Source organism: Bidens hawaiensis, unplaced genomic scaffold, assembly GCF_021521415.1.
Source record: "Bidens hawaiensis isolate Kalapana, Puna unplaced genomic scaffold, B.hawaiensis_p1.1 tig00009253_1, whole genome shotgun sequence".
NCBI classification, from domain to species: domain Eukaryota; kingdom Viridiplantae; phylum Streptophyta; class Magnoliopsida; order Asterales; family Asteraceae; genus Bidens; species Bidens hawaiensis.
The window spans coordinates 827,840-842,199 of record NW_027491683.1 but is presented as its reverse complement, the minus strand read 5'-3'; the positions used below and the strand labels follow the sequence as shown (position 1 = coordinate 842,199).

Below are 14,360 nucleotides of genomic sequence, written 5' to 3'. Positions count from 1 at the left end.
AGCAAGAGTGCGGGAAGTGATGTAGTGCCCCAGCTGGCTTTTGATGACGATAGGGCCTTCTTTGCTGGGTCCTCCTGGCACTCGCGGGAAGCGCACCTCAGCTTCCTTCCACGCACATGGTTCTGGCGTTCGCCTTTTTCTTCCTCTGATCTTACCATGAACCATGTTGATGCTGATGTCAACGGGCTTTCGTCCGTTGCCTCGGTACCGGTTGTCGTTTCTTCCTCCCTTCTTGATTGATGCCACCAGGTGTGCCAGTCTTCCATCCTTGACGAATGCTTCGATAATATCCTTCAAGGATGTACACTCTTCCGTACTATGACCTTTTGTCCCGTGGAAGTCACAGGATTTGCTCTGATCCGCATTAGGTTGCTGCCGGATCATTGGAGCTTTTGGCCACGGTAGCTTTTCAGTGGCAAATATCTCTGTGACGCTTTTGGTGAGTGGCGTCCACCGGTGCTTTTGGTTTGAAGGGTGTGTGTGATTTCTTCCGCCAACAAGAGGGTGAGAGCTAGATGAGGTGTCAAAGTTTACCCTTGACTGCCAGATACCTAGCTTCCTCTTTTTGTTCTGCCGGGCGATCCGAACATTGTTCTCTCTTGTCCTCTGCGTGTAGAGGTGTGTACTCTGGGGAAGATCCCTTCCCAGTTGCTTCTCCGTCTCGGCAAAGCGCTTAGCAGCCGTCATGATGGCATCCCATGTTGATGGCATGCCATCCTTACCCGTCAATATGCGGATAAGCTCTGGGTATTCAGCGCCTTGGATGAAAGCGGCGCGAACAAGATCTTCACTTATGTTGCCGAGACTTAGCTTTTTGGAGTTGAAGCGGGCGATGAAGTCTAGTAAAGATTCATCCTCCTCTCTAACGCAGTTGAGGATCGTCCACTGTTCTTCAGTATATTTCCTCTGTTGGCTGAAGTGCTGGCTGAACTTGTTCTGAAAGTCCGCCCAGTCATATATGTGGTGGACCGGTAAACGATCGAACCATGCCCTGGCCGCTCCAACCAGAGTCATCTGGAACATATAACACCACGTGGGTTCCGTCAAGTTACTGACGGTTGCCCCCGCAATGAATCTGTTCAAGTGATCGTCTGGGTCGGATAGACCATCATAAGTGCCAATGTTGGACATTTGTTTGGCACTTCTCGGGGCGATTGCTTCCGCAATGTCCCTTGCGAACTTTGACTTTCCTGCATTTGTAGCAGTTGGCCTAAAGGTTTTGGAGAAGTCACGCGGGTTTCTCTCCGCATTCATTAGTATAAAAGCTTCCCCAAAATTCCTTTTCGGCTTGAAGTCCGTTTCCTTACGCTTCCCTTTCGCCTTATGGCGAGGGTTTGCGTCGGTATCGGATTCTTCCCTTTCGTCGTCTGAGTACTCGCACTCGCTGTTCATATTGAGATGTTGGCGAGTACTGCCGAATTCGTCAGCCTGTTGAACTGAACGCAAGCGTTCATCCAATTCAGCTTGGAACTCTCTCTGACGTGCTTCGGCCCACGCCTTCACTTGTTCCAGTGTTTGGCGAGGGACCCTCGTTCGTTTTTCCAACTGGGCATCAGTGAGCCCTAGTGGAATATTTACTGCACTTGCCCCGGCTTGGGTAGTTGGGGTAGTGTTCGTAAGATTTGTATAACCGCCGGTGTTCCCCCCAGTTGCTGGGGTTGTGGTTACCGGGTTTCTTGGTCGATTACTGGCCTTTGGACCGGAGTAACGTTAACCATTTTTTCAGAAATTTTGAAAAAAACTAAGAATTAGTTCTAGCTTTTATGCACGGATGGCGCCAATGAAGAAACACTAGGTTAACCCTGGGTAGATTGTAAGTAATCTGGGGTTTAAGTAATGTTTCCCACGAGGATGAGGTCCAGCAGAGAAGGTTGTTCTTCAAGGGACCTGCAAAACAGACACCGTAAGCTCGTCACTGAGAAGGGGGGGTTCCTCCTTGTGACCACCCTCCGGCGTGAGAATCAGACTAGATTGCTCTGAATATATGAGTATATTAAGAGATTGCCAGATAAGATTGGGATATCAGATGATCCTTACCATTCCAAGGTGTTGGAGTATTTATAGCCGAAGGTAGGTTTCCCAGAAGGTACAGCCGGCTGAATAGTATTCCTGTTCTACCAACAGTGGACTACGCACAGGCCATACTGGTTGGTGGATAGGCTACGGCCAACAGTAAAGGTCGGCTGTATACTGTTCCTTTACTGCCGGCTACGCACTGTTCCACCAACTGTAGACTGCGCACGTCCCATCGTAAGGGTTGGTGAGTAGGCAGCGGCTAATAGTGACAAACAGTACTAGAGGGGTGCTCCTCTTCGTATTGTTGTCGGTGAGCTGTCACCCTGTGATTGGTTCATGGGATGCTCTGGTCAAATTGTCTGTTCCGTCCATACCTTAGTAGGTATAGTACGAAAGACCTTCCAGAAGCATACGGACTGGCTCATTTATGCGGGAGTATTCCCGCCTTGCTCATTCCTTCATGTGACTACTGAAGTAGCGAATGCCTTGTGCGTGTAGCCTTGCTGTTAGTGCGGGTAGCCTTCCCTGATGGCTTGTATCCGCAGCTGCGGGAACAGGCGGGGTACTTCGCCATTGGGAGGCTTTCCCTGCGGGTACAGCTGGCGTACTGCGCGTAAGGTTCTCTGAGCATGGTGGGTCCTGCTGGAGCAGTTGGTCATTGCGCAGACGTCCCTATTCAAGGTGAGTCTTGCGGGTCCAACTGGGCTCTGCTGGGACTTACCTCTTCAGGTACTCACAATCCAACTTAGATGGCTTTTAGGTTAAACCATGTGCCAAACTATTAGTAAAAACTATTGACCATCATAAATCAAACCATTACAAACTAAATTCTAAAAAAAAAACCTCTAGAAAATGAGAGAGAGAGAGGGGAAGGCAGAGGGGGAGAGAGAGAGAGAGAGAGAGTTAGATTTTCATAATTTTTGCTTACTATCAATGCCAATCTTCTTTGTTAAACTTGTTTTACAACTCAAGATATAACATATGCACTAAGTAACGAGTTTAAGGGTCAGAGATGACAAAACTAATTTAAAAGGTTCAAGTGGATGTTAACTAATCTACTCTATGTTCTCTCCCTGATTCTCCAATCAAGAGCTGCTCCACTAATCATTTTCCTAAGTGGTAAGGATTACCAACACAACGCTTCACTAAGAAAAGGTTTTGATCACCTTGTTCAACACACTATTTCAAGATAGTATGCCTTGCAACTCTTTAACCATCTACTCTATGTTCTCTCCCTGATTCTCCAATCAAGAGCTGCTCCACTAATCATTTTCCTAAGTGGTAAGGATTACCAACACAACGCTTCACTAAGAAAAGGTTTTGATCACCTTGTTCAACACACTATTTCAAGATAGTATGCCTTGCAACTCTTTAACCATTCACTATGTCACAACACTGTTTAAACTCTCAATAACAAAAACAAAACTATGTCAAGATAGTGTTACCTTCACAAATCATCAATAAATGATGAGCAACTTACTAACAAATCAGTAGAATACTACTAGTGATGTATCCACAAGAATATAAGAATGAATGAGTAATCTTGTATAACTTATTCTTTATTCTATTTTTTAATCATTGATCTCTTCTTCACTTGATACTTGAAAGATGTTAGAATCAAGAAATTAAGATGATCTTTAGGTATGTATGTGTATTAGTTACAACAAATGAGTGAAGTTTAATGATTTACAAAAGTTGATTTTATAGGCCAAAACACAACAAGGGTGGGAGAGTACTGCTAGCTCGGTGGCCGCATCTAGGCCATGGACGCCCGATCAAAATTTTCTTGTTCTTTTTTTTATACGTTAGGACAAGTGTTTTCTACTTTGTTTTTAGTTTCAAGTGTTTTTTCACTATGTCAACAAGTTGGATAAGTTGTTGTTTGATCTAATCACTTCATAAGAGAGTTAACATAAAAGTGGCTAGTTACTTTTGTGTTAACAAAAGTAATTAGTATGAATTTCCTTTTTGTTCGGTCTTAATACATTTTTTGTGGAAGTTGTATCTTCAATGAATGATCATATGGAAGACTTGCTCAATGTAGTAAGATCATTCATAAGACAGTTATCATGAAAGTGGGTTAGCTACTTTTGTGTTATCAAACATAATTAGTATGCACTTCCTTTTTGTTTTGCATTAGTACTTTTTTGTGCCAGTCACATCTTCAACAAAGGATCAAATGGAATACTTTCTTAATTTAGTAAGATGGAAGACTTTCTTAATTTAGTAAGATCCTTTCAGGATTGCTTTTGATTTTTCAGACAATTTTAATTTAATTTTGCTAGTTAGTAAATGCTTATGCGAATTTTGTAAGATTTTCTTTTGAGTTATAAAAATAATTTTAGTTGTAAGTAGTTACCATCTTGTAACACATTCGGTTATCTGACTTAAGATGATTCATCAACTGTTTAGCTACATGTATAAGGTAGTGTTTGTTTTTCTCTGAAGATCTTCCTAGCCTCTTATGTCTGCACCGCGCAGACCACGCGCAGATGTTATGGTCTGAAGACTGTTTGTTTTCCGGAAGACATTTCATTAAAAAACGTCCGTGCGCCCTTTTTTGGAGAAGACTTGGACCATCAGCTTCTAACATCTTCCCACATCTTCTTATCAAACCCTTCCATCAACCCTAGCAACTCCTCCACCCCTCTCCTCTCTTCTCCAACATCGCCCCCTTTCCGGCCACCCCACACCTCCGCCGCCCCCCTTTCCGGTCACCCCACACCTCCGCCGCCCCCCTTTCCGGCCACCCCACACTTCCGCCGCCACACCCCTGCTGCCGCTATCCCTTATCCAGCCACCCTACACCTCCGTCGCCCCTCCCTTGCCTCCGCCGCCCTCTCTCCGACCACCCCATATCTCCATCGCCCTTCGACTGCCGCAGGTCTGCCGTCTCCGCCGCCCACTGCCACATATCCACAACTGCAGTCCGGGTATTATTGTTTTGTTGATTTGTGTACTTTACCTATATTTGTATGATTTGTGATGTAATCGATTTGAATTTGTGCATTGGATTATACTATTGAAAGTTTATAAGATCGGAATTTGTTGAAATCAGGTTTAATTGATGTTCGTCGAGTGATTATTGATGTCGTGTATATCAATTTAGGTTTATTTTGTGTAAACAAGCTTGAGCTTGGCTCGTTTTGACTTACGAGAGCTCAAGAGTTATTTTTCAATTATTGTTGCATTTTTATTAGTTTTTTTTAAAGAAATTGATTCGTAGAATTTGATTTGTTGAATTATTATTAGATTTTGTTCAATTATTAGTTTGTATAATTGTCCAATTATCATTAGTTTTTTGTTTAAAAAAGTTTGTAGAAAGTTTAGGTTTAATGAAGATCTTGTTACATTAGGTTTGCATAAAGTTTAAGTCGTTTGAAGACCTTTTTTATGTTTAAAATTCGGTTTATTTAAATTTCTGTTAATTTTAACAGTTTGCAGACGTGTTAAAAAACAAACAGTCTTTTTTTTGCAGACTGCAGAGATTTGGTCGACCTCTTCTGCTACAGATGTCTGCAGATGTGGTCAACAGACTGCAGACTTTTTACCTCTAAAAAAACAAACAGCACCTAAGACATAATCATCATTGATGAACTATAAGCATTTCAAGTCACATTTAGTTGGTCATTATCACAGTTGGGCTCATTTTTCCTGAATAATAGAAGTTGTACAAAATGCAACCGTGATAAATAAGTGATAATGTTTCCACAGTTAAAAACTTAAAACTAGCAACTATTGTATTATTAAGCAAAACTCAACCGTCTGTATAATACAACTTAAAAATAAATAAATAAATAAAAGTACGAATTAAACTATACAAAAGTTATTGATGTGCGCTAAATTATACACATATAATACAAATATCCTCCTATAATTTTAATACATTTGGATTATTTTTTATTGAAGATCATACACTATAAATAAATTTATGATATACTGATTAATAAATATTATAATATTAAAATTTTGTTCAACTGTGTTATAAGGAAGTAATATTTTCAATTAGTAATTCGTGAGTTAAATGGTAAATTAAATGAGACTAATTGAGTTTCTTTTATTCATACGCATGTGCTGTGCAATGGACTTGTAAAGCAAGAGTCAACTATAGGCTACAACAATAAAATGGATCTATCATTCAAAAGTCAGGAACCCGAGAAACAAAAAAATAAAAAAGATAAAAGAGTTGGTGGATCATGACACGAAGTGGGCTAATAGAAGTTGACTATGGGCCGCGAGAGGTCACGGGAATTCATAATAAAGAGCCACATTAATTTATTTATTGATTCTTGGAGGGGGAACCCTGCGCACAACTAGGAGTCGAACAGAAGATTGGCACACAGAAATTGCCAGGAGAGCAAGAAGAGAAAAGCACTTTGGTTCGAGCAGAGAGCATTAGGGTTCAACACCAACTCATCCAGACATCCTTATTATTTGGTTTGAATTTATTGTTTTCGTTATGAACTCATTATTTGAACTTATTTATTTTGGTTTGTTCTTGAGTATGGTTGTTGGCTAAACCCCTAAACCACCTAGGTTTATGATGAACTTTTGTTGACGTTGGATTTTAGTTTGGACTTTGCTTTTGTTATGGTTTATGATTAAGTAAGAGGTTTCTTGTTATTTATTCGATGCATGTGTGTGCTTAGGATTGTTTGATAGATTTTATTGTTACACAGTTTCCTTGGAGATTGTTTGTTATATGATAGGATTCTGTTAGGTCATCTACTGTGTGTTTTTGACTAGTTTATGGTTGATTTGCAATAAAGCCATAGGAATAATATTAATAAATTAAATAGACCTAAGTATGCTACTAATCTAAATAGCTGTAAGGTTATAGATTATATGATAAGTCTTGGTTGTTTAAGATTGATAGATTTAGTTCTTCGTAAGGATCCGTCTAGGTTTGATTTTTCAGCATTGTTTATCAAGTCGAGTGAATACTTTAAGCTACCTTTGATTTCCGCGCTGTAAGGTAGGATTTCTTATAAAGGTACTTGTCATAAAATAAATTAGCGACCGTAAGCGAGCCTAATTAAACTGGTGTTTTTAAAAACTTAATAGAAATCCATAGGTGTCTTCTTGAAAAGGGTCATGGGTCCTATTCAAGTTTTCTTTAAGTGAATAATTTAATATCCCAGTTCCATAACTTAGCATTTTCCAACTATTTGATAAATGATACATGAGGGATTCTAGCCTAGGTGGTTGCTTGTCAACATTTGAATTAAGTCAAAATCCTAAGTTAAGTCGTCTTTAGTTTTATTTATTAGTTTTAATATTAACTTAATCATAGTTTTTAGTAAAAACCCCCCAATACTAATAAATAAATAGTCGTGTCTGTAGTTAAGTCTAAATTTAGCTAGTTAACTTAATTTAAAGAGTCTCGTGGATTCGATATCCGGACTTACTTAGCTGTACTAGAGTCGACCGGTTCACTTGCCGGTTAGTAGTTTTAGTCAAGTTAAGGATCTAGATTAACGTTTATTTAATTAATAAATTAATAACTACTTTTAGCATATCAGTTATATAGCCAAAAATCTCATTGATTTGCAGTTTTTGAAAATTCCTAATCGACCGACCATCTTCACTTTTTTATAAAAACCTATCGCAAAACCAAACCTACCACTAAAGTTCAATTGATTCAAACCAAATCATAAACAACTATTAGACATAAATAGAGGTGCACAAATCGGTTTTTTTAAAAAAACCGGTTCGGTTATTAACCGGACCGGTTTTTTTCGTCCAGGAAAAAACCGGTTCGGTTAATAACCGGACCGGTTAATAACCGGTTTTTGTGTATGAAAACCATAACCGGTCAAACCGGTTAGGACCGGTTTGGGAACCGGTTAGAACCGGTTAATAAACCGGTTTTTTTATTAACCGGTTTTTTAATAACCGGTCTAACCGGTTAACCGGTTTTTTTTTTTTTTTTAAATAACCATTATTTTTTCACAGTATAAACAAACCGGTAACTACAAGGCAAACCGGTAACTACAAGCATTAAATCGTTATCGCATATTCGTAACTCAAAAATACATAACTTTCATTTATAGCTTTTACATTAAAAATACAAACATTAAATCGTTATCGCATATTCGTAACTCAAAAATACAAACATTAAAGAATGCTTAGACACGATTACATTAACAACTTGCTGTTTCTTACTCATTATTTTCATCGCTACCCGATCCCGAGCTATTCCTTAGGTAATCGTCGTACGCGGCTTCTTCATCGGTCATTGGTTGAGTGTGTCCTTGATTGACCTCGTCTTCATTCAAGCCCGCCTCATAGTCCATTTCCCCCTCGAGTGAGCGTTGATGTTGTGCCCTATCTAAAGAGTCCAAGTAATCCTTGTAGCAAATAGACATCTCTACAGCTGGTGGAGTGAGTCGAGTCCTCCTAATCGATATAACCCTGCCAGAAACAGAAAAAGCAGACTCCGAAGCTACCGTGGAAGCTTGGACCGTTAGTAAATCTTTGGCCATGGCGGCGAGGATCGGAAACTCATCCTCCTTACCTCTCCACCAAGCCAGCAAATCAAGACTTCTAAATTCATCTGGAGTCATGTGTTTCACAAAGTTGGTACCACCATACCTTCCAAGTTCACTGCTTTGGGTGTTTACCTTTTGACGTTTACCGGCGTCTTCCCAAATCATGTAGTACATCCCCATTTCAAGGTCGGTTTGGGATTGGGATTGGGCAACAGCTCTTAACGAGTCATGAATTTGGGAAGACGACCCGTATTTTGTAAGGTAAACATCATACATGTTAGACAAGGTGGTGTTGAAAGCATTCTTTAAAGTTTGGTTATAATAGGGGTTTTGATCGTCGTTTAACTCTAGCTCATCACAAATTTTTTCTATTAAAGCTTCAACACCACCAACATTTATGCAAGGGTTTAACGCAGCAGCACATGTCAAAACAGCGGGTAGTTGTTGAAAATATTTTCTAAATTTTTCTTTCATTTTTACACCCATATCAAAATAAGGTGCACCCCTACAATGAAGTTCACTCAACTTTGTGCACATGACAGCAATTTTTGGTAAAGCAATGGGGCTTGTTGGATGGTAAACCCCGGATAAACTAGTTGTGCAAGATTTAAAAATTTGAAGGACCTCCGTAACGATCTCAATCAATAACCAGTTTCTAGGATCGTACGGTGCACATTTACCCCTACTTGACATTATTTGATGAAACGCAATTAGTGATTCTTTTTGTTGGATGGCTTTCTCAAACATATCACAAGTTGAGTTCCATCTTGTTGGACAATCCCAATTGGGCCCCAACCATTGACAATTAGCTTCATCACAAAATTTTTTGTATCTTGAAAATGTTTTATTGTTGCTAAAAACATCTCGTAACATTCTTTTAAAATTGTTTCTTTGCGTTTCGATCACGTTTAACCCATCTTGCACGGCCAAGTTGATAATATGTGCAATGCATCGGCTATGAAAAAACGCTCCATCACAAATAGGTTTATACTTTAATTTTAAATGGCCAACCGCGGCCGTATTGTTGGACGCGTTATCAAACGAAATTGAAAAGATTTTATCTTCAATCTTGTATTGTCGAATGACTTTATCCAAGAGTTTAAAAATATTTCTACCCGTGTGCGGGTAATCAAACAATTGAAACGCAACGGTTCGTTTCATCATTTGCCACGACCCGGGGTCAACCCAATGAGCCGTCACACAAATGTATGAGTCGGGCGAACCATTAGGTACCGACCACACATCCGTTGTTAAGTTTACACCAGTTTGTAAGTTTGAAAAGTATGAAATTAGTTCGGATTTAGCGTTTTTCCAAGCTTTAAGACAATCTCTTCTAAGGGTCGAACGACTTACGTGTTGGTAGCGTGGTTGAACATACTTTTGCATCATCTCCGTGAATTGAGGGTTGTCGAAGTGGTTGAAAGGAAGTGTATTTTGAATCACAAAGTTTGAAAACTTTTGACGTACCGCTTCAAGGTCGTACGTAAACACCGTTCCTTGATTCGTCATCTCCGGCTGCGAACTACTTCCCGATTCGTCCTTCAAGGCCTTGCAAAAGGGCCTTTGTACATGCGCTCTTAAAGTGGAGTTTGCATCTTTGCCATAAAACTTCAAACAATGTTTGCATCGAGCTTTTTGGGTACCGTTAGACATTTCGCATAGGTCGAAATGTTGCCAAACATCTTGGTTTCGTTTCGTGGGGATGACCCGAACGACCGTTTCTCCCGTGTTCGAGGCACCCATGTTGACGGATGAAGTAGCACTTTGGGAGGCCATGATAATCGACTACGAAATAAGAGCGTATGGAGTGGTAATGTGGTATAATTGAGCGTGAGATAACAAAATAATCGCGTATGTAATAAACGTTTAGAGCGTTTGGAGTTGTATAATCGAGTGTGATCTAACCAATACCCAACCTAAGCTATATATAGATGTTTGTGGGGGTAAAATGGGGGAAAAAAAAAAACGGTCAAAAATTATAAAAAACGGCTATATGGCCGTTACTCAACGGGAAAAAACCGGTTTTTAACCGGTTAACCGGTTTTTTTATAACGGTCAAAAACCGGTTTATAAAAAAACCGGTTAACCGGTTTTTTAAAAAACCGGTTATTAAAAAAACCGGTTTTTTAATAACCGGTTATTAAAAAAAACCGGTTTTTTTTATAACCGGTTATAAAACCGGTTTTGGCTCCAAATTGTGTAACCGATATATAAACCGCCGGTTTGTAAACCGGTCAAACCGGTTTACAAAAAACCGGTTTTCTTAAAAACCGGTTTCCGGTTTAAACCGGCAAACCGGTTCGAGGACCGGTTTTTTTGACCACCTCTAGACATAAACTCACAAATGTTAACTATAATAATAGTAATAAAATAACTCTTTTCACACTCGGCCTTGCACCCCTCCTCTCAGTAAAGTCATCGTTGATTGGAAATGATTTGCCTTAGATTTAAAGGAGGGGGGGGGGGGGGGTGGGGGGTCGGGAATGGTGCAGCTTAGGTTTAAAGGAGGGGAGGGTATAAAATCTCGTGCGGATTTACATTCGGACCTTATAAAATCAAGGTCTGATTATTCTTATTTTTCTTGAAGCATTTACCCGTTGTTACATTGAGTTAAAATCGTATAAAATACATAACTAAATAGTAATTTACATTAAAACCGTAAAAATATGTTACAATTAATTATACCCTTACAATTAGATAATATATTATTTGCATTAACAGATTGTTTAGACCATCTAAACTACATTTATAGCAATTTAATAACAACGACTCATGATAGCACACCCACTACATTAAAGAATGAATAAGGCCATACTTGGTGGCTTGTATATTCATTGAAGAAAAGGACTTTCATTGGTCCATAATTCACACCATAGTAAAAAGAATTCAGGTCTAATGAGGCTGCTATCATCTTTTACCAAACCCTTAACCTAACCTAAACCCAAAAAGGTCGGCCATCTTAGACCAAATAACTCTTTTTCTTCACCGGCTAGTGAGAGACGCTATTCGTGCTATTACCTTCGTTTATGCCATTCAAGTTTTATGTCGTTTCAACATATATATAGGTGTTGATAGACTTGCACCTTGTACACTTAGTTCACCAAAAGTTGATATCACGATAACATGGTATTCAAACGTCATTTTCTTTGTATTTTGACCGGCTAAATGGTCACCTTAGTTAAAAGGTTCTATTATTGTCTAATAGAATACTATTATATCAAAGAAAAACTAATAATTTATGAGTTGAAATGTTTTGTCCGGAGAAGAATAATTTATATTTGCAAGTTCTGAAAATATTCATGTGCCAGACTGCATCAGCCAACAAGCAATTTCCTACCTAACCTCACATCGTTGAATAAGTCTGATCCACTTCCATTTACCACACCTTTTCTAAACCCCACAATATTACATTAACCTCCTTCCCCACTCTCCATCCCCACCAAGAAAAAAACACATTTGAAAAGCACAAAAAAGCAAGAAAAAGAATAATAAACAAAATGGGATGGCAATGGAAGGAAGAACACTTGGATCTCATCCTGGTGCCATTAGGGTTCTTGATCATGTGTATTTATCATCTCTTCCTTCTCTATAGATACCTCAAGCGTCCCGATCTCACCGCAATTGGTTACGAAAATCATAACAAGAAAGCTTGGGTTGAAAAAATGCTTCTGGTAATTAAACCCTTAACCGGCCAACTTATTTATCAATCTTAATATTATTGATGTATCGCCGTATCGAGTTGCTAATTACTAGATATTTTTCTATAATATAGCTGCCGTTCTAAAAAATACCTATAATATAGCTGCTGTTCTAAAAAAATATTGTTGATGTATCGTCCTATCTAGTTGCTTACTAGATAGATATTTTTCTATAATATAGTTGTCGTTCTAATAATATCGATAGTATAGTTGTCGATCTAAAAAAAACTGATTGTTCTTGAATTCATGCAGTATGATGGTAAAGATAGAGGATTCGCAGTAACCGTTCTTAACGGTCACTTATCAGCCTCAACTTCCTTAAGTTCAATCTCTCTAGTCCTATGTTCTCTAATCGGAGCCTTACTCGGGAACTCATCTAGCAACTTACTTACAAGCAAGTTCATATTAGGCGACACCAGTCAATCCACAAGCACCATCAAATACATCGCAATCTTATCGTTCTTTCTGCTAGCGTTCGCGTGTTTTGTTCAGACCACACGGCACTTTGTTCATGGGTCTTTTCTCATAAGCATGCCCACTGGTGATGTGCCCGTGGAGTGCATCCAAAAGGCGGTGTTAAGAGGTAACAATTTCTGGGCTGTTGGGTTGAGAGCACTTTACTTTGCGACAACATTGTTGTTATGGATATTTGGTCCGATTCCGATGTTTGTTGGTTCGGTTGTTATGGTGATGGTTTTGTATTTTCTGGATATTAATAAAGATCCGATGATCGAGTACCGGAATGATGGGAATGGTCATGGTGGTGGGTTTTTGAGGAAGATTGGGCAGGAGTTAACTGAAGTGGTTGAGGCTTTTGGACACAATGGAAGGCAATAGATTTTTGACTGAACGGCAATTTGAATCGTTGCCGGGTCACTGAACCCATCCGATCGTCTACAAAATTTTTAATTTTTTATGTTTGTAGATCGACATCACTTTCTTTTTCTTTCTCTCTTTTCTTTCAATATTTTAAAGGCAAATTTCATGTGTCCAAGCTAGATCTGATTCCGTTTACTAATAATTATGTCAGTGGATAATGTACAAATGTTTTATAGTTGAATAACATATATTTAAATGATGCTCATGTAACATATGATGATTATATATCTATCATTTATATCACTTTTCAGATTCTTTTTCTCTTTTGCCCAAAACCATGTTAAAAGCAAAATGCATACAAATGCTGACAATATCGTTCAATTACCCGAGAAGAATTTTCATGAGGAGCCAAATTTAGGTTTGTTTGAAAATCCAAGGCTTCTAGTTGATAAGGTTTTTCAAAATAAAAATAATGAGAGCATGATCAATAGAAAAGGGAATATTAATAGCCATCAACAACTTTGATAATCAAACGTTGAAAAAAGCGTGACATTATTCTACATAAATAATTGAAGTCAAACTATATATTGAAATTTTTTGAGAGAATCGTTTAAAGGGACGGGAGTCCTGAGTTTTTCCATTGTTTTTACATATCATATAAAATTTTAAAACTCTTATACTCTTCTCAGTTTTTTTCTCACTTTTCCTTAGGAATGTCGTTTTCACCCGAAACCGATAACTGTAAGCGGCCAGATGACTCGTCCAAACCGTATAGCCTGAACACGAGATTTTGCATAACTCAGACCCGATTGGACTATTTCTGTCACGAATTGGATGGGTTTTGTAAATTCGGGTTAACCCGATTAGTTTAAGGTAAAAAAAAAGCAATCAAAGAAGATGCGTATGTATACTGATATTATCAATCCCAAAATACATCAGAGAACATCCCTATAAATACCAGGGAGCAAAAAGGAAAGACCTTAAAAAAAGGCCAACTATCAGGAGAAGATGAAGGCAAGAAAATAAAGAAATAAATCATTCAAAAATAAGTAAATCATCTTCCGTAAATAAGCTACAATTTCTGTTACTCCCCCTCAACTTGGAGTGTGAAGATCGCGAACGTCCAACTTAACAAGTAATATCTGAAATAATTGTGTTCCCAAAGGCTTTGTGAGGATATCCACAACCTGCATATTTGTAGCAATTTCCATGGTTTGGATCTCCTTTGACTCGACCCGTTCCCTAACAAAATAACAATCCATCTCAACATGCTTTGTTCGTTCATGATACACCGGATTGTTAGCTATCTGCCGTGCCGCTTGGTTGTCACAAAACA

The 14,360-nt window shown here is 38.8% G+C and overlaps 1 protein-coding gene across 1 annotated transcript; it reads left to right on the top strand.

Annotated features, from left to right (window-relative positions):
• Positions 1-11,978: 11,978 nt before the first annotated feature.
• Positions 11,979-13,087, top strand: LOC143531812 (uncharacterized). The gene is made up of 2 exons (XM_077027025.1): positions 11,979-12,178; positions 12,458-13,087. Exons 1-2 carry the CDS (start codon positions 12,005-12,007, stop codon positions 13,040-13,042), a joined length of 759 nt encoding a protein of 252 aa, XP_076883140.1. The 5' UTR covers positions 11,979-12,004; the 3' UTR covers positions 13,043-13,087.
• Positions 13,088-14,360: the final 1,273 nt, after the last annotated feature.

Excerpts from the sequence above, each read along its gene's own strand:
- LOC143531812 (XM_077027025.1), top strand. The coding sequence starts at position 12,005 with ATGGGATGGCAATGGAAGGAAGAACACTTGGATCTCATCCTGGTGCCA. Across the intron at positions 12,179-12,457 it reads GGGTTGAAAAAATGCTTCTG|TATGATGGTAAAGATAGAGG; the intron begins GTAATTAAACCC and ends GAATTCATGCAG.